The 22,199-nt window shown below is 52.0% G+C and overlaps 1 protein-coding gene and 1 long non-coding RNA gene across 2 annotated transcripts; one reads left to right on the forward strand and one right to left on the reverse strand.

Annotated features, from left to right (window-relative positions):
* The first annotated feature begins 3,762 nt into the window (after nt 1–3,762).
* LOC106827437 (uncharacterized) lies at nt 3,763–19,883 on the forward strand. The gene is made up of 3 exons (XR_001397129.3): nt 3,763–4,043; nt 14,923–18,378; nt 19,745–19,883. It is a non-coding gene; the product is annotated as an uncharacterized lncRNA (long non-coding RNA).
* Nucleotides 9,286–22,150, reverse strand: SUV39H1 (SUV39H1 histone lysine methyltransferase). Its single transcript, XM_014835287.3, has 6 exons — nt 21,928–22,150; nt 19,721–19,866; nt 17,731–18,393; nt 11,788–11,934; nt 11,575–11,704; nt 9,286–10,830 (listed from the first exon to the last, which is right to left on the reverse strand). Exons 1-6 carry the CDS (start codon nt 21,944–21,946, stop codon nt 10,697–10,699), a joined length of 1,239 nt encoding a protein of 412 aa, XP_014690773.1. The 5' UTR covers nt 21,947–22,150; the 3' UTR covers nt 9,286–10,696.
* Between the last annotated feature and the right edge of the window lie 49 nt (nt 22,151–22,199).

Consider the following 22,199-nt stretch of genomic DNA (forward strand, 5'->3'; position numbering starts at 1 on the left):
GTCAAGTATTTTTAGTTATTCTGGGTGTATTTCGCAGGATGGGAAGTCTCTGACATCATGGGTTCCTGCTGTAAGGTTTGAGGTCTCGGGTTCATTTGTGGTGATGCATTTCTCGGGTGAGGTCTCTTATCCATTTGTGTGTGTGTGTCACAGTATGTGAGGGTATTTTTGGAGGGGGAGTCTCTTTTGCTTGTTTGTCTTGGGTATGAGGCCTGTTCTTTTTTGTGGGTATGTGTCGCAATTTGTGAGGTCCTGGACTTGTTTGTGGGATGTATGACTCCGGTGAGGCATGTGAGCTGTTTGTGGTGTATGTCCTAGGATTTTTATGTCTCTGAGCTTCTTGGAGGTGTGTGTTTTGTGATGTGAGGTCTCTAATTGTTTGTGTGTGCGTGTCTCTGCTCTGCCACCTTAAGGCCCCCTAAAGATGCTCATGTTCTAATCCTTGGAAACTGTGCGAAGATGCGACCTTACGTGTTAAAAAGTACTTTGTAGATGTGATTAAATTAAGCCTCTGGAAATGAGGAGATTTTCTAGGTGGGTTCAATGTAATCATAAGGGTGCTGAAATGCAGGGGACGGGATGGTTATTGTCACTGAATGCAAAAGAATGACACAAGCCAAGTCAGCTGTGGCGATCTGGTGGTGGAGATGTTTGTGGGTGCGTGTCCCAGAGTGCGAAGTCTCTGAGCTGTTCATGGGGGTGCGTCCTGAGATGTGACGTTTCTGATTGTTTGTGCATCTATGTCTGTAGTCGGCCAAATAATAGGCCCCCAAAGATGTCCAGTGAAGGATGTGTGACCAAGGAGCCCTGATTGAAGAGATGCGATGATGCAAGCCGAGTCAGAGAAGGAGATGTGACAACAGAGACAGAGATCAGAGAGGTTTGAAGATGAAGCATTGATGTCTTTGCAGGTGGAGGAAGGAGCCGGGGGCCAAGAATACAGGCAGCTCTGGGAAGTGGAAAAGGCAAGGAAATGGACTCTCCCCTGGAGTCTCCAAAAGGAAGATGACTGTTCATGCCTGACTTTTGAGGGTATTTCCGACAGTTTGAGGTTTCTGGTTTCTTTGATCCTATATATATACTGGGATGTTAGAGCTGTGATTTCTTAGCTTTGTATGTCCAGAGTAGGTAGGGTTTCTGAGCTCTGTGTGGGTATATGCCCCTTGACTTGATCTGTTTGCTGGCAAACGTTCCAGCACATGAGCCCTCGGATCTGTTCGTGGATCTGTGTTGCAAGATGTCAGGTCTGCGACCTGTTTCTGGTCTTTTCCTAGCCTGTGAGGTCTCCGACTTGATGGTAGCTGTGTTTGGCAGGATTGGAGGTCTCTGATCCGTTTGTGAGTCTGCGTCTCCGGTGCGTGTGGTCTCTGCATTGTTTGTGGAATAGATCCCAGGAGGGGAACTTTCTGATCTGTTTGTTATGGATGACTCGGGACTTGAAGTTTCTGATCTGTTTGTGGGTACATGTTGCAGAGTTGAAGTCTGTGGTTTTTTCATCGTCACAGGTTGTGAGGTGGTGCATATCCCAGGATTTCAGCTCCCTGAGGTGTTTAATGGTATATGTCCCATGGTGGGAGGGCTCTGAACTATTTGTGGCGTTTGAAGCCTCTGATCTGTTTGTGGCCACCTGTCCAGGCTGTGAGGTGAGGTGTGTAATCTCTGTTGGTATATGTTCCCGGATGTGAATTCCCTGATCTGTTTATGGGTAGCGTCTGATGGTATGAAATGGCTGATGTGTTCACTGGTCAGTGAACCAGAGTGTGAAATCTCTGACCTGTTTGGGGGTGTTCTCCCAGGATCTCATTTCTCTGATCTGTTTGCTTTCAGCATGCCCTTGGAAATGTTTGCTCTCTGAACTCTTTATGGATGTCCATCCCAGGATAAGAGTTCTCTGAGCTGTTGGGGCGTGCATGCTCCAGGTTGTCAGACCTCTGAGGTTTGGGGAGTAACTTTCCAAGCATATGAGATTCCTGGTTTGTTTGCTGATATATATGTGTGTCTATGTCTATATACATTTAGCTGATCTGATAAATCAGTACGTCTAGGCTGTGAGGTTATTGAGGTCATTTCCCTTGGTTTGAAAGCTCCGACCTGTTTGGGAATATGTCCCAGAATACAAGCTCTCTGATCTTCTCCTGGGTGTGTGTTGCAAGATCTCAGGTCTTTGATTGGTTTCTGGCTATTTTTCCTGGCACGTGAGGTCTCTGACCTGACTGTGGGTATGTTGCAGAATTTGAGATCTCTGATTTGTTTGTGGCTCTCTCTCTGTCCCAGGTCGTGAGGGCTCTGATCTGCTTGTGGATGTATGTCTCAAGATGTCACGTCTCTGTGCTTATTCTCGGTGTATTTGCTGCATGGGAGCTCTTCAACCTTTTTGTAGCTTCATGTCGCAGCATTTGAGGGCTGTGATTCCTTTTGGGTTGTATTTCTCACATGAGGTCTCTGATCTGTTTGTGAATGTATAGCATGGTATGTGAGTGCCTGATCTGTTTGTGTGGGTTTATCAAGGGTGTGAGGTCTATTCAGTTTGCTGTTACGTGTCCGAGTTTGTGAAGTGTGACCTGTTTGGGGGTTTATGTCTAAGAATATGTTTCTCTCTGCAGTTTGTGTGTGTGTCCTGGACAGAGTCCTCTTCTGTGTTTGCGAGTTTAATTCCAAGTGATCGAGAACTGTGAGCATTCTTAGGTGTTTGTCCCAGAATGTGTGTGTCTCTGTTCTTTTTGGATGTCTGTTAGAGGGTAGGAGTTGGCTCATCTATTTGGAAGCACATGACTCAGAATGTGAGGTCTGTGAACTGTCCGTATAGGTGTGTCTCTGGTGGCTGAGTAACAGCACCCCAAAGATGTCCAGTTCCTAATGCCTGGAACCTATGATTATGTTAATTTACATGGAAAAAAGGACTTTGTGGATATGATTAAGTTAAGCATCCTGAGCCAAGGAGATTATCCTAGATTATCTGAGTTGCTTAATGCAATCACAAGTGTCCTTATATGAGGGAGGCATGAAGGCAAGAGTCAGAGAACACGATGAAGTGACGGAAGCAGAGGCAGAAAAGGTGACAGGGTGACATAAGTAGAGATCAAAGAGAGACGGAGGTAGAGATGGGGGCTACAGAAAGAGAGAGAGGTTGGAAGATGAAACCCTGCTGACTTTGAAGACTGGAGGAAGGGGCTATGAACTCAGGAATGCGGGAACTCCAGAGAGAAGTCCACTCTACTTACACCTTGGCTTTTACCCTGTGAGACTCCTCGTCAGTCTTCTGATCCGCAGAAATGTGAAATAACAAATTTGTGGTGTTTTATGGCAATAAGACTGTGGTGATTTGTTACAGCAGCAAGTCCAGAGCCCTGAGGAGATCAAAGGCCTGCACCTTCAAGAAATGGAATAAATGTGGCTTTCTTTTCTAAGAGAGAAAAGAAAAGAAAAGAAAAGAAAAAAAGAAACAGTGTCCCAGGTTGTGATGTCTCTATCCAGTTGTCAGTGCACATCCCAGGACGTGAGCTTCACGTCTGTTTGTGAGTGTCTGTCTGATGGTGGGAGGTCTCTGGTCTGTGTGTGGGTGTAGAACCAGGTTATTGTGTCTCTAATCTCTTTGATAGTGTATGTTCCAGAATTTGTGGGCCCCGCTGTTTTGGGGTGTATGTCCTAGGAGAGAAGGCCTCTGATCTGACTTTGTGTACAGGTCCCAGGATGTGAGTTCTCTGAACTGTTGAGGTATGTATGTTCAGGATGTAAGGATTCTGAGCTCCGTGGCCATATTTCCCTTTGCTTGAAACTCCTGATCGAAACAGATGTTTCTGTTTCTGTTTCTGTTCAAGAATGTGAGACTTCCTGGTCTGTTTGTTTGTCTCTGTCTTGTGGTGTGAAGCTTCTGGTATGTTTGCTAGTGAGTGAAGCAGGGAGTGACGCAGGGTGTATATCCCATGATGGGAATTCCGTCATCTGTGGGTATTCGTCTGACAGTGTGAAGTGTCTGATCTTTTCAGTGGTGAATGAACAAGAGTGTGAGGTCTCTGACATGTTTGAGGACGTTTTCCCAGGAGGTGAGTTCTCTGATCCGTTTCTCAATGCATGTCCTAGGATGTAAGGTCTCTGATGTTTTGTGAATGTACATCTCAGAGTGTGAGGTCTCTGAGCTGTTTGTGGGTGTATGTTCCAGGTTGTCAGATGTCTGATGTCTTATGGGGAAATTTGCAAGCATTTTTGATTTGTTTGCTGACATATGCCATGAAGTGATATTCTTGTCTGTTAAGGTGTACATATCTGGGATGTGGGATTTCTGAGCTCGTTCTGGGTGTATGTTTCAGGATGTGAGGCCTCTGACCTGTTTATGGGTGCATGTCCCATGTTGACAGCTCTCTGCTGTGTTTCTGGGTGCATTTCTTTGCATGTGAGGACTCACTTGTTTCTGGGAGGATCTCTGTGAGTGTGTATCCCAGGATCTGAGTTCTCTGATCTTCTTGAGTCTGTAGGCCCCAAGATTTCAGGTGTCTGTTTTTATCTGGGTGCGTTTACCAGCATGTCAGGTCTGTAACCTGTTTGTTGGTTTATGTTGCAGGATTGGAGGAGTCTGGTATGGTTTGAGTTGTATTTCTTAGATCAGGTCTTTGAACTGTTTGTGCGTGTATGTCACATATGTGAGTGTGTCATCTCCTTGGGTGTTTTTGTATAGGGTATGAGGTCTGTTCTATTTGTAGTTGTATGTCCCACTTTGTCAGGTCCCTGATCTGTTTGTGTGTGTGTGTCAGAGAATGTGGGCTTTTTTCTGCTCTTCGTGTGTGTATATCCCAGAGTCAGAGATCTAGTCTGTTTGCGGGTCCTGGAGTGTGGATCCTTGATCTCCTTGTGGGTGTATATCCCGCCATGTCAAGTCCCTGTTCTTTTTGGATGCGTATGTCCCAGAGAGTGAGTTCTCTTATGTCTTTGTGGGTTTAATTCCCAGAGCGTGAAGACTCTAAGCCTTACTTGATGCATGTCCCAGAATGTGTGGCTCTCCTGTCGTTTGCATGTATGTTTCGGGGTAGAAGGTCTCGATCGCTTTGGAGGTGTATGACTCCAGCTGTGAAGTCTGCGAGCACTTCCTGGGTGTATGTCCCAGGATGTCAGGTTTCTTTTTGTTTGTGCATGTATGTTCTCTTTGGTCAAATAATGGGTCACCAAATACGTCCTCACCCCATTCCTGGGACTTGTTAATATGTTGTCTTACCTGGAAAAAAGGACTTTGCAGATATGTATTTGGAAAGCATCCTGAGATGGGGCAGTTATCCCGGATTATCTAGGAGGGCCCACAGTAATCATGAGGGTCTTTGTATGAGGGAGGAAGAACCTTTAGGATCAGAGAAAACTAAGTGACTGTGTACGTCGAGACAGGGAGGGCTATGTGATATAGAGTCACAAAAGGTGAGGTGATGGCTGAAGCAGAGGTCAGAGAGAGAGAGAGAGAGATGCTAAAATTCAAGCTCGAATGCTTGGATCCTCTGATTTTTTTGTGGGCTATGCCGCAAGATGTCATGTCTACCATCTGGTGTATTTTCTGGGCATATTTTTCAGCACGTGGAATATCTGACTTGATCGTGTTGCAAGATTTGAAGTCTCTGATCTGTTTGTTTTCTGTGCTCCAGAAGGTGAGGTCTCTGAGCTGTTTGTCCATGTATGTTGCTGGATCTGTTTGTGGGTGTATGTCCAGGATGCGAGGGCCCTGATCTGTTTGGGTGTGTATGTCCCATGATTTGAGGTCTCTGAATTATTTGATGTCCTGCATCCAGCATTTTACTTCATATTTTGGGGTCTATACCCTAAGTCTCAGAAGGATTTCTGAACCTTGGACTCAAGGGTCCTGAGCTTTTTCTGGTCTACATTCCAGGGGTGAGTTCAATGAGCTGTTTGGGTGACTGTGTTCTAGAATACGTGGTACCTGAGCTCTTTTGGTTTGAGAGTTCCTTGACCTGTTTGGGACATATTTTCAGATGTGAAGTCTCTTTCTTTTGAGAGGTCTCAGTCCCAGGATGTGAGGTATCTGACTCATTAGGGTTCTGTTCCAGGGTCATGATCACTGAGTTTTTAATGGGGGGGGGGGGCAGTTAGTGAATTTTCTGAGCTGTTTGGAGGTCTTTGTTTAGTGTGTGAAATCTCTCAACTCTATGGTGGCCTCTGTGCAGAGTACGGGGTCTCTGAACTACTTAGAAATCTCTCCTTTCAGGGATGAGGTGGCTGAGCTATTTGGGGTCTGCGACCCTCACATGAGGACTCTGATGTGTTTGAGTGTCTGTGGTCAGGATGTCAGCCCCATGTCCCAGAGAATGAGTTCTCTATGATGTTGTGGGTTTTGTCCTCGGGGGCCATCTTTTGGAGCAGTTTCAGGATCTCTTTCCAGAGTTTGAGGTCTTTCTACTGTTGCAGGCCTCTGAGGTGCTCCCCTTCTGTGTCCCGGAGTGTGAGATCTCTGATCTCTGTATCCCTTGGTGTGAGGTCCCTAACTGTTGGGGTGTGTCTCCAAGGGCGAGGCAGCTCCAGGGTGTGAGGTCTCTGAGTGCTTTGGGGTTCTATTACCAGTTTATGATGTCTCTCGGGTGTTTGAGGGCTATCTCCAGGTTCTTAGGTCTCTGAGCTGTGTGGGGGTCTGTGTCCTAGGGTTTAAGTTTTGTTAACTCTGAGCATTTTGGCACTGTACGTCTGATGTGTGAGGTCTCAGGCCTATCCGTGGGTCTGTTCTCCAGATTGTGAGGTTAATGAACTCTTTGAGAGTTTCTGTCCCATCATGTGAGGTGCTTGAACCGTGTGGGCATATGTAGCCAGGATGTGCTGTCTCTGAGCTGTTTTTGTGTCTGTCTCCCAGGTTCGAAGTTCTCTGAGCTATTTGAGAACTTGCGTCCACGATGTGAGGTCCCTAAGCTGCTGTGAGTCTGTGTCCCAGTTGTGAGGTCTCTCCGCTGTTTGTGGCAGACTTTGAACAAAATGTGAGGTTTCTAGGCTGTATGGTGATCTGTGTCCATGAGTGTCAGGTGCCTGAAATCTTTCCGGATATGAGTACAAAGTGTGAGTTCCATGAATGGTTTTGGGGTCTGAGTCCAGGGTGTGAGGTTTCTGAATCATGGGGAGGTTTGTGTTTAGAGTGTGAAGATTCTGAGCTGTTTAGTGTTGGGAGCCTAGGATATGAGGTTTCTGGGCTCTTTAGGGTCTGTGTCCAGGATGTGTGATCTCAACTTATTTGGGGTCTCTATCACAGGGTGTGAAGTCTCTAAGCTATGTAGAGGATTTGTGTCCGGATTTTCGGGATTCTGAGTTCTTCTGTGAACCAGAGTGGGAGGCCTCTGAGCTGTTTGGGGATCTGTCTCAGTGTACGAAGGCTCTGAGCTATTTTTGTGAAATCTGTGTCTGGTACGTGACATCTCTGAACAGGAACCTGTGTTGAGGGTGTGAGATCTCTGAGCTGTCTGGTGGTCTGAGAAGAAGGTGTGAAGTCTCTGAACTGTTTGTCCTTCTTTATTGCAGTTTGTGAGTTCTCTGAGAAATTGGTGGGTCTTTATCCCCAATTGTGAAGTCTCTGAGCTTTGTGGGGGGTCTGTAATCATATTTTCAGGTCTCTGAGCTCTTTGGATGCATGGGTTACAAAGCGTGAGGTCTCTGAGGTGTTGGGTGGTCTTTCCTAGGGTGTCCTGACGCTGAGCTGGTTAGGGGTCCGTGTCAGGAGATGTGAGGTCTCTGAGCTGTATATAGATGTTTCCAGAGTTGGAATTCTCTGCACCGAGTCTGTTTCCGTGCTGGGTGATCTCTAAGCCTTTGGGGTCTGCGTCTGAGGCTTGACTCGAGTTGTTTGTGGCACTATGTTCTAGGGAGTGAGGTCCCTGAGATGTTTCGTGCTCTATTATCCAGGGCGTCTCTGAGCAATTTGGGGGTCTGTGTCCCAGATATGAGGTTTCAGAATCATTTGGGGATCTGCAGAGTGTGAGGCCTCTCGGTGTTGGGCAGTCTGTATCAGGGTGGCACAGCTCAGCTGTTCGGGGGTCTGTCCCAGGATGTGAGGTCTCTGAGCAGTTTGGAAATTGATGATCAGGGTGTGAAGGCTCCGAATAGCTTGGGTGGCAGTAACCCAGGTTGTGAGGCCTTTGAGATGTTTGTGCATCTCTCTCTAGAAAGTCCTCTGGTGTGTTTGGGGTCTGAATCCCAGCATATGAGGCAGCATGAGGTCTCAGAGGGCTTTGGGAGTGTGTTCTAGTCTCAGTGCGGCCTGTGTGTTATTTGGGGCCTGTGTCCGGGTATGAGATCTCTGAGCTCTATGGAGACGTGTACTCCAGGGTGTGAAGTCTCTGCGGTCTGGGGTCAATATCCAGGGCATAAGGTCTACAAGCTGTTTAGAGGCCTGTGTCCTAAGTCTCCTGTGTGTGTCTCCGAGCTGTTTAGGATTCTGTCACCTGTGTGTGAGGTCTTTGAAATATTTGGGTATCTGTGTCAGTGTGTAACATCTCTGAGCAAAAACAAACGGCACTGGCTCATACTCAGGTTGAGGGATGATGGAAACAAGTACATTTGAAACATCATCTCTTTGTTCTCTGCTTTATACCCTGGCACATATAGGTGCTCAATGAATATTTGTAGAAAAAGCTTCCCCCAGCACGCACAGACTTTCCTCTTTGAATGTACTAGGCAGGCTTTGGGTTCAAAGCCTCTATGAGCAGAGAGGGTCCAGCTAGAATTTTATCATATTTCTGTATTTCTACTATCTTTATTTCTCTGGTTACTTATTTTTGTTTCTTTCTAGTGAGAATGGTTTGTCCATTTATTTATTTTATTTTATTTTGGCAGGGGAAGATTTGCCCTAAGCTAACATCTATTGCCAATCTTCCTCCTTTTTTTCCCTACCCCCCCCCCCCCCACCAAGCCCCAGTACATAGTTGTGTATAGTTCTTTTGGTTCTTCTATGTGAGCCACTGCCATAGCATGGCTACTGACAGACGAGCAGTGTGGTTTCACACCTGGGAACCAAACCTGGGCTGCCGAGGCAGAGCACACTGAACTTTAACGGCTAGGCCATCAGGGCTGGCTCTGGTTTGTCCATTTAGACAGCAATGGATTTAGTTTGCTTTTTCAGTGCATGTGAAAATTAAAGTATAAAGCAAGCTTATTGTAGGTCAAGACGTTATATAGATGATGGTGCAAGTGGTATAGTGTGCAGAGTATTATAGTCAAATGGCTGAGGTTTGAGGAACATGTCCCTGAGCACCCCAGCTCCCAGCCTTTCATCCCCCCAATCCCTACCTACACAGGTCTTCAATCCCCACACCTTGATTTGTTCAGTCATTGATTCTTTTTATTGATGCTCACCCCGGGCTGGGTAGGGCCAAGGGATATACAAGAGGAGAATCAGATTCGGTCCATGCCTGAAGGTCAGTCTGGGGGCGGGGAGCACAGACACACAGACGGACACACAGACAGACACACAGATCTAGCATCTGGTGGCAGGGCACACAGTCTCACGTAGGGGCACTCTGGGCAAAGGTAGTCAGGGAAGGCTTCCTAGAGAAGACCTCATGGGGGAAGCGAGGGGCGAGGCAGCCATCAGAGCTGTCGCCTTTTGTACATTTGTGGGCAGGTAACGAGACCAGGGGACCCAAGGTGAGCGCAAAGGGCTGGGGCTGGGGCTGGTGGGCGGCAGAGGCTTCCCTCTCACCTCACCATAATCTCATGGGTAAGCCATCCCCATTCCCCCATTCTCGGCCTGTACTTTGCCCTCTGCCACATGGGCCCTTTCCTGGGGCCCACCTCCATAGTTTTCAAGGCTTCCCTGAGACAATCCACGAGGACCAGGTGCTCTGCCCAGTGCCTGGCACCTCATCAGCACCCCATCAATGCACATTTTTCTCCTAAGTGCTATCTACAGCCTAGCTAGGCCTTGGTTCCAGCTCTGAGTAGTCACAGCAGTCATCATATCCCAGCTCAGGGCTCCCAGCACCAAGAGCCCGGGTGCCTTCTCTGCACTCCCAAAGGCAGAGCTCAGTCCCAGCCCCTCTTAAGGGCTGGGAAGGTCTGGACTGCCTTCCTCTCACTGGTCAGCGAGCCACGGGCATCCATTCCCCTTCCAGTGGCATGTGGATGTCTACTTCCCAGATGTGCGGCCCCGGAAGAGACCGTACGGCTCTTAGGCCAACACTAGCCAGCATGTGGGCATGAGCAGAAACCAGGCTCAGCCCCCAGCCCTGGAGCCCTCCTTTCTTTCACTAGCAGAGCTTCTGTGGGAGGGAACCACGCGGGCGGGGAACTCCAGGCTCTGATGCCAGCCCGCCCTGGGGCTGCTTCCCCACACCCTTGGGGCAGTAGGGAGAGGGTCTGCAACAGACCCCTCAAGCTCCAGGCAGAAGCAGTACAAAAACAAACATCTTTCTATTCTGGGGCTGGGCTGGGGCTCACCCCTTGGACTTCCTTGATAAGCCATGAATCCCAACTGCAGAAAGTCCCGGTGCTGAACCATTACTTCTGAAGGTGGGCAGGGGTTTGTAAGTGCAACCCACAGATGGGGCTGGGACAGGGAGGGGGAACTCCTGGAGTCAGTCCTCACGGCAGCCCCGCAGCCCTGAGTGTGGGGCAGGTGGAGGCGGGCAGGAGGCCCTGGCAGTCATTCCTCGACAAAAGGGCAGCGATGGGTGGGTTGGGCGGGCAGCTTCAGGCCCCCAAGGTCAGTCTGGCCTCAGACTTCAAAGGGCTAGAAGAGGTATTTGCGGCAGGATTCAGTCCCACACTTGCATTCAATACGGACCCGCTTCTTGGGGGAGCCAGGGAGCCCAGCCAGGCCAAAGTTGGAGTCCATGCGGGTGCTCTCCATGTCCACGGGGTCCACTGTGGAGTCACAGCCAGGGAGGGCAGGAGGGGGAGAGGACTTGTTAGAAGGCCTAGATGAGGTGGCCCGCTGCCCTTTTTACCATGAGACCCGTGGATCTTGGGGGCTGGGAGCAGGTCTGGGGTTTGGGTCAGGAGGAAGCTGGGGGTCGGTGCTTTGGAGCTGGGGCCAGGGCTCACAGTACTAGAGGGGTGTTCAAGTGTTAGGAAGATGGCCAGGGGTTGGGGGTTGTTGGGGAGGCAAGAGGCTGTCAGGGGGAACCAGGAGGGTCATGTCAGGCAGGAGTCAGGAATGGAGGGTCACCTGGCCGTCCAGAGGGGCATCTGAACTCTGCTGCCAAAGATTCCCCCCTCAAGTGTCTCAGAGGTGGCTAGTTTGTCAAGAAGGGGACTGGCTGGAGGCCACAAGGGTGTCCAGAGGCTTGGAATGAGGAAGGCCAAAGTGGGTTAGGAGCAGGGAGGGTTGGGGGACTGGGGAAACTCAGACAAGATTGGAGTCAGGAGGAGTGTCTTAACTCTCCTGCCAAATGTCCTCCCCCAGGAGTCTTGGGAGAAGTTGGTACAAGTGTCTCAGAATTGGGGTCCAGGGGTTGGGAATAAAGGGACCACCAAGGGGTGGGCAGGGGTCCAAGAGTCCAGATGGGAGACTGGGAGTCAGGAAGAACATCTTAAAGCTCCTTGGGTAGGGGTCCTTGTGTCCCACATCACTGTGTGCCCCTGCCCCCGGTCCCCTGCCACCCCCACCTTGCATGTTGTAATCAAAGGTGAGCTCCTCGCCTGCCCGGATGGTTCTTGTGGCAAAGAAAGCGATGCGGGGCAGTCGCTCATCAAGGTTGTCTATGAAGACGTTGTACACCTGGAGGTTGGGGTCACACTGGGCAAAAAAGAACAGCGGGAGGGTGAGGAAGTGCCCCAGCCTGCTCCTCCCGACTCCCCACCCGCCTGTGGGGTACCCACACTGTGGTTGACAAAGTGGGAGATGTTGCCATAATAGGCGGCATCCACGGTGTACACGTCCTCCACGTAGTCCAGGTCGAAGAGGTAGGTGGCACCCTGGCGGTCGTAGATCTGGCCCCGCCGCTCCGCCTCCTCTGAGGTAATGATCTGGGGAGAGGGCCATGGGGGAAGGGAGATTGGCCAACAAGGCTCAGGAAAGCCAGTGTAACTCCTGACCTCCAACCTGGCCCCCCAAGGGGAGAAGAACAAGTGAGCAGGGAGGCACCCCAACCCACTGTGGGTGGCTCAGGGGGCCGGCAGGCACGGACACACAGGAGGCAGTGATACGGAGGGGCTGTCAGCCCTTCTCAGGGGGCTGGGCCTCAGCTGCCCGCCACTCATCCCTCCTCAGGCCTCTGGATGGCACGAGGAGTCTCTCAATGCTGGGTGGAGGCTGGCCACAAGGTGCAGTAGTGAGAGACAGACACACACAGACCCCCGATGTAAGAGACCCACAGTGAGACACAGTGAGGCGAGCCAGATCAAGGGCAAGGAAGAAAAAGGCCCAGGGCTCAACAGAGAGGGGCAGGCAGAGTCGGGGGGGAAAAGAGACGCTGACTGATCTGGGGCAAGAGAGCCTGAGGCATTGCGGGAACCAGCACAAGAGAAGTGAGCCAGTGCAGGCCGTGCAGACAGTAGGAAGGACATGGAGGATGAGAAGAAAGAGGGCCCTGGGAAGGTGGGGAGAGAGAGACTGAATGAATGGGAAGGAGACTCAGACAAGAAAGCCAAGAGCAGAGTTAGAAACACAAACAGAATCTTAATACGCAAGACTCAGGTCCAGAGAGAAGAGCAAGACCCCCAAGAGTCTGAGATCGCAAGAAAGGGGCTAAGGCCAAAAACAGAGAGATGGAAGATGAAGATGAAAGAGATGAAGAAGAGGAGCTGAGCACCAGTGAGAAGCCCTCCCTCAGCCCTGCCGCTGTGCAGCGCCAACTGGTATTTAAGATGGCAGGAGGCATCTCCTCCTCCCCCGCTGGGTCCCTGGCTGTCCTAGTAAACAGGAAGCTGCGCCACCATCCTAGCCCCAACCTGTCCTTGCCTCCCAACTGCTGGTGATGGATTCTCCACCCGACCCCTTCCCCGACAGATCTCTCCCCTCTGTCCCTCATGCCCCTTCTTCCCCCTGGGGCCAACCACAGCCTTCTGGTAATCCCCAAGTGTAGCCAACCACACCCATCTCTGTGAGGGTCCCACAGGGCCCAGGACTGCCCGTTCCTCAGCCTAGGGTCCCTCCAGACCAGGGCAGGTCTCGTTCTCCACTCTTGGTTTTCTGCCCACCCCTCAGAGACAGGTGCCCGCACTATGCACAGCACACACACCATAAATGCCCTTTATTTTTATTCTGCTTTCCAACCCAGAGCCCTGTCCTCTGTCCCGCAGGCAACTCAAATGCTCTCCTCCCCTCACACCCCTTCTTCCTTCCCTCTCCCTTTGTCAGACAGCACTGCCCACCACACCCCCTGATGACGCTGGACGCAAACCCAAGACCCACCCTGGCCTCCTTCCTTGCTCACCCTCATGCCAACTAGTGACCATGCTCTTCCCACTTCTGGTCCTGACCCACATTTTCTCTAGCCAGGATGGCCACACTAGTGTCCTGTCTCCTCCCTGCCTCTTGCACCATCACCTCCAGCCTCTGCCCTGTGCCAAATGCTGATCGACTATGCCTTTAGAAGACCAAGATCTACCCCTCGGGCAACACTGCTCACTGCCCCATACTCCACTCCATTCCTTGAGGAACGTGGCTCCCCCACACCCCCAATTTTGGTTTGTTTGTCCACTCATGCATTCAGTGGATTTTTATGAGGCTACCCTGTGCCTGGTCCCAGGGCTCAGGAGTCACAGTCTGCTGGGGGAGACAAATGGACCAAGCTGGGTCCCTGTTGTTAGGGGTCACAGTCTGGTGACAGAGATGGACTCAGACACCCACAGTGCAAGATGCTGATCAGGAAACACAGTGCTTAGGGTTCAAGGGGCAATGGAAAAGAGAGACACCATCTAAAGCAAGGTGCAGATCATAAAAGGGCTTTGACACCAGGGTGAAGAGGAGGGGCTCTCTTCTGAGGGACAAAACAGGAGCCACAGAAGCGTTTTGAGGAGTACGTCAAGGTCAGTCTCCCTCCACCTCCCGGAGAACACTGACTCTTCGTCGTGGCATCAACTCCCAACGGATGTTACTTCTCTGTACAGCCTTCCTGAACCTTCCAATCCCCACCCACTGCAGAAGCTGCTGCCTCTATGAAGCCTTGGGATCAAAGGGCAGCCCCTGCTGGGCTCAGGAGCACACTGGGTGGTGTCTGGGCCAGCTTTTTCCTTTTAGCCCCTCCCCAACCTGGAGGAAATGCCCCACATCCTTCCCAGGCTCCATCTGCGCGCCTGCTCTGCCCCTACCTGCTCCCCGAGCCTCACCACGAGTGAGTCACACTGCAAGCCCTTCAGGGCACAAACGGTTCCTTCTCTCTTCTTTTCAGTCCCACTCTGTACGGGTTGGTCCACCCTGAAAACTCGGAAGCAAATCAGTCCATGTCCCTGCTCCCCAGCAGCCCCCCACAATGGCTGGGGACACAGATGGGCTCTGAGCTGGCAGCCTGGAAAAGGTGTTGACGGGAACAGGAACGAGAAGACCGGAGTCCGGCTGCTGCTCTGCCCCTTCCTGGTTACGGAATCCTGAACGTTCTCTGCCTGCGCCTGTTTCCTCAGCCAAAAAACCCTCTACCAGGTCTGGCAGTGCACCAGCTTTAGACACTTGGGCCGTTTTTATCCACTTTACTAGCTTGGTGACTCTGAGCATGTTACTACACCCCCTGGGCCTCGGTTTTCTCATCTGTAGAATGCAGATGACAATGACAATAATCCCAACCTGAGAGGGGCTGTTGTAAAGATCCTGCAAGATCAGGGCTGTGAAAGGTGTTTCTGGTTTTGTTTTCGTTGGGACACGGAGCAATGTTAGGAGCTGGGAGGAGTACTATAGCTTGTTGAAATCTAAGATGCTCCCTTATTTTATGTGCCCTTTCCCAAGAAAGGAAACATTGCTAACTAAATGATAACATGCCGCCATTGAATTAAATTAACTGAGACTCACTTTCATTTCAGGGTTGCTGAAATATGAAGACAGGGCATGTTTTAGGGATGAAACAGGCTCTCCTTCTCTCCGGGGCGACGGGGGCGTGTTCTGCTGGACGTGGAGCGGTGCAAAGGAGAGGAAGGGTAGCTCACGTGGAGCAGCAGCAGCGCGGAGGCGGCGAGCGCGGAGGGCGCGTGCGTGTCCAGCCTGAAGACGGACAGCGCGGCCAACAGGCGTGGGGTGTAGGCCCTCGATTACGTGACGCCAGCCAGGGTCTGGGACAGCACCACACAGTCAAGTACAATGAACACTTCTGCAGTACGGTTTACAAATATTACACCAAGGGAGAGAACAGACTAAAGAGGCCCCTGTCAGGTCTGGTTGGGTTTTGTAGCCAGATTGGTTACAAAAAAGTCGGTTTTCGGAGCATCCTGGATTTTCTGCATTTTGGACTGTAGGGGCTAACATTATTGAAGTCTTACTGTGTAGTGAACACTGTTCAAGTGCTTCACACAGAAGAACTCATTTAGTTCTCACACCAACTGTATGAGGTGGGTGCTATTATCATCCCCATTCTACAGATCAGGAAACTGAGACACAAAGAGGTTGAGTGACTGCTGATGAGTGGTGGAGCTGGGACTCAAGCTCGGGCAGGCAGGCTCCAGGGTCCACCCTGCTGACCCTCTGCCACGCTGCCTCCTCACAGGGGTATGCCGGGAGATGAGTTTGGCTCTGGCAGTGTTTGGGGGCCCCACAGGTCTGAGGGTGTTGGATCGGGACCTGGAAGTCACTGAATGTGACAGGAGGGAAGCCAAGATATAGCCTGAAGAGGACATGTGGAGAGTGGGAAGAGTGAGGACAGGGAGTGAGGGAGTCCCTGGCAACCCGGATGTTTACAGCGTGGAGGAGTGAGGACGCCGAGCAAGAGCAGCCAGAAAAGTAGCCCGCCCAGGAGACTCCGCAGAGCCTGTGGGCCACACACTCTGCCCCCTCGCCTGTCAGGGTCCTCTGGGTTGCAGACAGCTTTCCTTCAAGATCGGCAGTACAGTGAGGCTAGACAGTGCCTGCTCCAGACTTCCTCTCAGTTTGTTGGGCTCCTGTGGGGTCTGGACACCTCCTCCTCCAGACCATCAGGGGCTCTGGAATGTGCACACGTTCTCCTCCAGACTGGGGACATCCCCTGGGATGTTAGCATCTCCTACACACTGTTAGCATCTCTCTGAGGTCTGGACACCTCCTCCAGAGTGTCAGGACATTGCGGGTGGGGACACTTTCTACAGGCTGTCAGAGTCCGCTTGGGTGTAGACCTGATCTCCTTCAGACTTTCACAATCCCTCTGGGGTGAGGACACTTTTTTCCTGACTGTTGGGACAGTGGGGTGTGGACACTTCCTAAGTCAGACCGCCAGGGTGCCCTGGAGTGTGGAGAGCTCGCTCTCTTCCTCCAGGGCACTCTGGGACATGGACACCTCTTCCTGCAGATTGTCAGGACCCCCCACCTCTTAGATTGTCAGGTCCTCTGACATGTGGACGTTTCCTCTACCAGACTGTCAGGGTCCTCTGGGGTATGGATGTCTCCTCGTCCAGACTGTCAGGTCCTCTAACGTGTGGGCTGCTCTGCCCCCGGGGCTATGACCCTCTCTACTTTATAGTTCGTCAGAGCAGGAGTTTTTCCTCTTCATCAGTGTTGTTATTACAGCGTGGACATGCTCAGGTGTGTGTCTCTTAGGCCAATCTCTGTCACTTCCCAACCATATCAACCCCTAAGAGACCTATAGAAATATGGTCTTTGAGGTGTTACCATGACAGGGCGCATTCATGGATTAAAATGGTCAAGGTCCAGGGAAGGTAAATGTCCCCCAACGCATGAGCTGGTCCTATGCCACAAAGAACTGCCCCACCCCGAATGCCCACTGTGTCCCACCCTAGAATGGGACATGTGCTGTTGCAGACACTTGTTATTAATATATGCAAACCCCTTTTGTTCTCCACCTGGGCACACGGCTAAATCACACTTCCCAGCCTCCCTTGCACTGAGGTAAAACTAGTGACTCAGTTCCAGCCAGTGGGGGTGGGCAGAAGTGATGGGCATCGCATCCAGGCCTGGCTCATTAGAAACGCCCCCCTTCTACCCGACTCTCGGCCCGCCTGCCAGGCAATGCTGTGGATCAGAGGCTGCTCCAAGGCTCTGAGCATGGCACAGGCACAAGAGGGAAAGAGCCTAGGTGGCCACGCTGCCGTGGGGGAGGATACCACCCAGACACCCATGCTGGACCGCGACAGGAGCACACAGACTTCTAACGTGTGAAGCCACTAAGACTTGGGGTTGTTCAGTACGGCGGCTAGCCTGCCTAATACAGCCAGCCCTTCCCCAGTGCCCTGCCAGTCCAGAGGAGGAGGTAGGCAACCTCCACAAGGCAGGTCTGCGTCCTCCCCCAGACTGTTCATGTTCCTTTGGTGCAGACTAGTAAAAGGTGCTCCTTCTGGGCAGCCACTGCTTGGCGATAAGCTGGACCCTTGTGAAATGAGAAGAGGAAGTGCCCTTTCAGGTGATGCAACCCTGTGCAGACCACACGGCCTGTTAAAAGGAACGCTGCCTGGATTTCAGTTCCCACTTTCCACTTTGCTAGGTACCCTTATGGAGTCAACCCAGTCTGGAAGTATTGCAATGTGCTTTTAACTACCAGCTTGGAATACTCACCCCTGCCAGGAGGTCCCTATCACACTCGGGTTAACCCCCCCGACCTTTCCCACAGGGAAAGCAGGGAAGCTGCAGACACACAGTGGGCACACAAAGTGGGAAGAGCCGCACACACATGCCCGGTCCCATCTCCCTACCTCTCCCACGTACTCCATGACGAAGCTGTTCTTGCGGATCTTCTCCAGCGTGCGGACACCCCAGCCGCGTCCATCGTCCGTGCGGAAGATGCAGAGGTCATAGCGGATGCCCTTCTGGACCACGCGATTGGGGCAGTCATAGCCGCAGCGGCAGCGGGAGTTGCACTCGTAGATGGGCAGCCCGGCCCGCAGCCGCACCTGGCCCTGGTCATTGTAGGCAAACTTGTGCAGGGACGCCCCGGGGCAGCAGCCTCCAGCGGGTGCCCACAGACAGTCCTGGCACTCGCAGCCCACGGCCACCTGGTTGAGGGTGATGCCCTCACCAACACGGTACTCATTGATGTACACGAAGGCCCGCGGGGGGCCGTCCAGGTCCACCTCGTTCTCCACGGTGATGCGTCCCAGATGGCTGCGCTTGGCATTGAGCTCCTGCTCCCAGCGCCGGAGCGCCCGCCTCTGCTTGGCCTTCTGCACCAGGTAGTTGGCCAAGCTTGGGTCCAGGTGCCGGGGCGGCTTTGACCGGTGGTGCCTCCGGAGCAGCTCCCTTTCTAAGTCCTTGTGGAACTGCTTGAGGATGCGCACACACTTGAGGTTCTGCCGTGGCTCCCAGGTGCTCTCTGAGTCTGGGTAGCCACGCCATTTTACCAGGTAATACTCCTGTTCCTGTTGGGGGGCCAGGGGGATGGGGGCACCATAAGTGGCGAGACCCTTGGGCCAGTCCTGTGGGACTTCCATCCCAAAGCCGATGGATAAGACCCAGACCACTCCCCCACCCTTTTCTGGAATGACTCCATGCAGGGGTCAAAAAGCACGGGCTCTAAAGTGAGAATCACTCAGTTCAAATCCCACTCTCCCCCTTACTATATCTGTCTAAATTTCAACTTTTAATTTAGTCTCCCAAACCCGCTCCCTCCTCTGTCTTCCCCATCATCAGCTCCCTCCTTCTGGCTATTCAGGCCCCAACTCTTGGAGTCATCCTTGACTTCTTTTTCTCACACTCCCCACATCCACCCTCAGCAAATCCTGTCAGCCCCACCTTCAGACTACATCCAGAATCCGACCACTTCAAACCATCACCACTGCCACCACTGTCACTGCTCACCCGGGCTGTGGCAGTAGCCTCCTCGCTGGTCCCCCTGCTTCCGCCCTTGTCCCTACAGTCTATTCCCCACACAGCAGCCAGAGGGATCTTTTCTTGCTGAGAGGCAGCTACAGGTTAAAGTTTAACTACACAGGTTCTAGTTAGACACCTTGGGTTCGAATCCAGAATCTGCCACTCCCTAGCTGTGTGGCCTTAGGCAAGTTATTTAACTTCGCTGGGTTTCAGTTTCCTCATCTGTAAATAAGTAAAAAAGCTACCATTCTCTAGCATTCATTATGTACAGGTACTGTTCTAAGCAACTTACATGTATTATTAACTAATGTAATCCTCCCAACTCTATATGAGGTGGATCCTACTAATCAGCCCCATTTTACAGATGAGGAAAATGAAGTCAGAGAATTTGGGTAAGTATCCTGGGGTCACGCGGCAGGATCTGAACCCAAGCATGCTGGCTCCAGTCTGTTCTCTTAACCATCCTGCCATTACCTCCTCTGGCAATAGTAAGAGTTCCCATTTCACAGTGTTCACAGGGGGATTAGATGAGTGTGTGAGAGGAAGTGCCTGGGATACCAAAAGTGCTCGAACCCCTTAGCTCTCATCATCTCCACTCCTGGGCCCAGCATCTCAATCTTTGCAATTGGTTTGTATTCCCAGGGAGGTGGGAAGAGAGACTCATTTGGGGATTCATTCTGGCTCCTGCCTCCCTCAGAAAGCCACTTTAGTTTCCCCACCTCTAAAATGGGGATAATAAGAGGGCCTCCTAATCCTTTTTTTTTTTTAAGATCAGAGGAGAAAATCCCCTTTGGAAACAGGTGCAGGCAGTGCGGGGCAAGGGGGCAGGAAGCCAGCTTCCTTGACACACCCCGGCCATGGTCACCCCAGACTCACGCGGATCTTCTTATAATCGCACAGGTACTCGACTTCAAAGTCATAGAGGTTCCTCTTGGAGATGCCAAGGGCAGGGCAGGAGAGCTTGGCCAGGCGGCACAGGTCCTGTAGCTGATTCCAAGAAGACTTGCAACACACACTACAGCCTAGAACAAGGAGGCCGGAAAGAACGCTTACTGGGCATCCTGGAGAGGCCAGGAGTCAAAGGGGACCCCAAATCCTCCCTGGGATTTTCAAAAGACTGCCTCAGAGGGAGTGAGATTGAATCCACAGGCCCTCCCAGTGCTGAGACCCTTCTACAACAAAGCTGTGCCACTTCCTTCAACCCCAGTGCTCATTGTCCAAGGCTACCCCTGGAGCGGCAGACCTCAAAATGGGATATGCTGCATGGATTTCCTAAAGGAATCTAGTCTCAGAGCTTCCGACTCCCTCTGTACTATTCCTCAAAGTGCCTGCCAACTTGCCTTGGGTTCAGGACCTGGTCATCCTTCTCCCCTGGTCACCCTCCCCATCGCAGTAGGGTGCACTGCCCCAAGCAGTGGATGGGGATGGGATTAAAACCTCCAGGGTACCAAACAAAGGTGTAACTGGAAAGACTGGTTGGCAATCCCTTATCTGAAACTCCTGGAGCCAGATGTGTTTAGGAATTCAAATTTTTTTTTTGATTTCATGAGTGTAGTTCTAGGTATATCCCATACATTCCTAACACCCCTACTGTGGTCAGGGGCGTCAAGCCATAATCAAACACATGAATATTTCTGCAGCAGAAGTCTGAATTTTCACAGGAAATAGGAGACATAAAGATGTAAGATAGCGGCACTGAATAGTCCCACTTTATAGTTTAGCTTTGCCACTGAATGGTGCCCAACGTAAGTTTTCAGGGATTTTTAGATTTTGGAATTATGAATAAGAGGTTGTGGAGTGGTATTAGATTACAGAAAGCGTCCTTGAATGATTAGTCTGGGTGCCTTAAACCCACAAGGTATATTTCTGCAACCCGCATTGTGACTTTCTCTGTCTCACCCTCTTTTCTGTGAAAGGTAAAGCTCACCCTAAGGGGTAATGCTCTGAATTCAGGAACAGGCAAAACAATATAGGTTAGTGACAACAATTATTTTAAATATACCTGGAATGTTTCTGGAGCTACCAAAATTTTTCAAGACACATTTTTTTTTTAAAGGCTTCTTTCTGATTCAAGGCCCATTCTTAAGATGCTTTAGAGGCCATTTTATCAAATCATTTCACAAAGCACTTAATCCAAATGTAGTCAGTCAGTCCTCACCCTATTTTTTAAATGTTTAATATTTTCTGCCTCCCACTGCAAAACATCAAACGTTTAAACTCAAAATACTGCAGATGTCAACCTAAAAATGTACAAGAGCTTTGCAGAATGATTTCGTGTGCACTTCCCCCTCCACTTAGGCAGGCCCAGGGGAGCCTCGGCCAGTGCCCGTGCTTTCCTCCCCTTTCAAACCCCTTCACTCGCCTTTGAAACCCCACTAAAGTGGTGCCAACTCACACCTCCAGCTGCTGCCTCCGCACTGACCACAGGTGGACTCTCCTACCCTCAGATGTCCCCCTCGCACTTATGGAACCCGTCCTCCTCTCAGCTTTCCTCACCCAGAGGAGCCACCCCACATGCTGAGAGTCACCCCTCTCTCCCTGCACATGGGGGAGTCCGGCTCTCCTACTCAGGAAGCCCCTTCCCTTCTTCCTGGAGGAGTCCCCTCTGCTGCAAACCTTCCCCCATGACGCCGAGAGGAGATACCCTCCCCGTGAAGAGTCCCCCGTCCCCCCACTCTGTAAAGGAGGTCCATCCCCTTCCCTTCCCTCCCCTTCCGGCGTCTCGCGTGGACACCAAACGGGTAACGGTCACCAGCGGCCGATTTTCCCGCGCGCGGGCACGGCCTCCCCGACGAGTCCCCGCGCGTGCGCGCGCCGCCCTGTCGCGATCTGAGGCGCGCGCCCCCCTCCCGCGGCCCCACTTAGCCCCGCGCCCGCCGCGTTCCGAGGCACGCGCCCCCTCCCCTCCGCCCCGCCCAGCCCCGCGCTCCAGGCCCGCGCTCCCCGAGCCCCATCCTTTCGGCGCCGGGCTTCCGGCTCCCGGCCCCGTGGCCTCGGACGCCGGGGCCCCGAGCCTGCGACGCCACCCCTCCAGCCCACCCGGCCCGGCCAGCGGGCCCGCGCCGCTGCCACCACTGCTTCACCTTTTAAATTTTCCGCCATCTTTCCTCACGGCTAACGACATTCGGGCCTAACCAGCCTCGCGAGAAGAGAGCTCGCGCGGGCGTGGCCGAGAACGCGCAGCCTATTGGCCGCACCGCGCCGCGAGCAGCGCCCGCGCGGACCAACCGGCGAGCCGTGACCGGAATCCTCCCCGCCTCCGCGCTCGGTCCCGAAGGCGGGTGCTCGCCGGCGCTTTCCCAGAGTGCGTCTGGGCGGCGGCGGCGGCTGAGGTTGCCGGTGGCCCTGTCGGGAT

The sequence above is a fragment of the Equus asinus genome, chromosome X (assembly GCF_041296235.1).
Source record: "Equus asinus isolate D_3611 breed Donkey chromosome X, EquAss-T2T_v2, whole genome shotgun sequence".
NCBI classification, from domain to species: domain Eukaryota; kingdom Metazoa; phylum Chordata; class Mammalia; order Perissodactyla; family Equidae; genus Equus; species Equus asinus.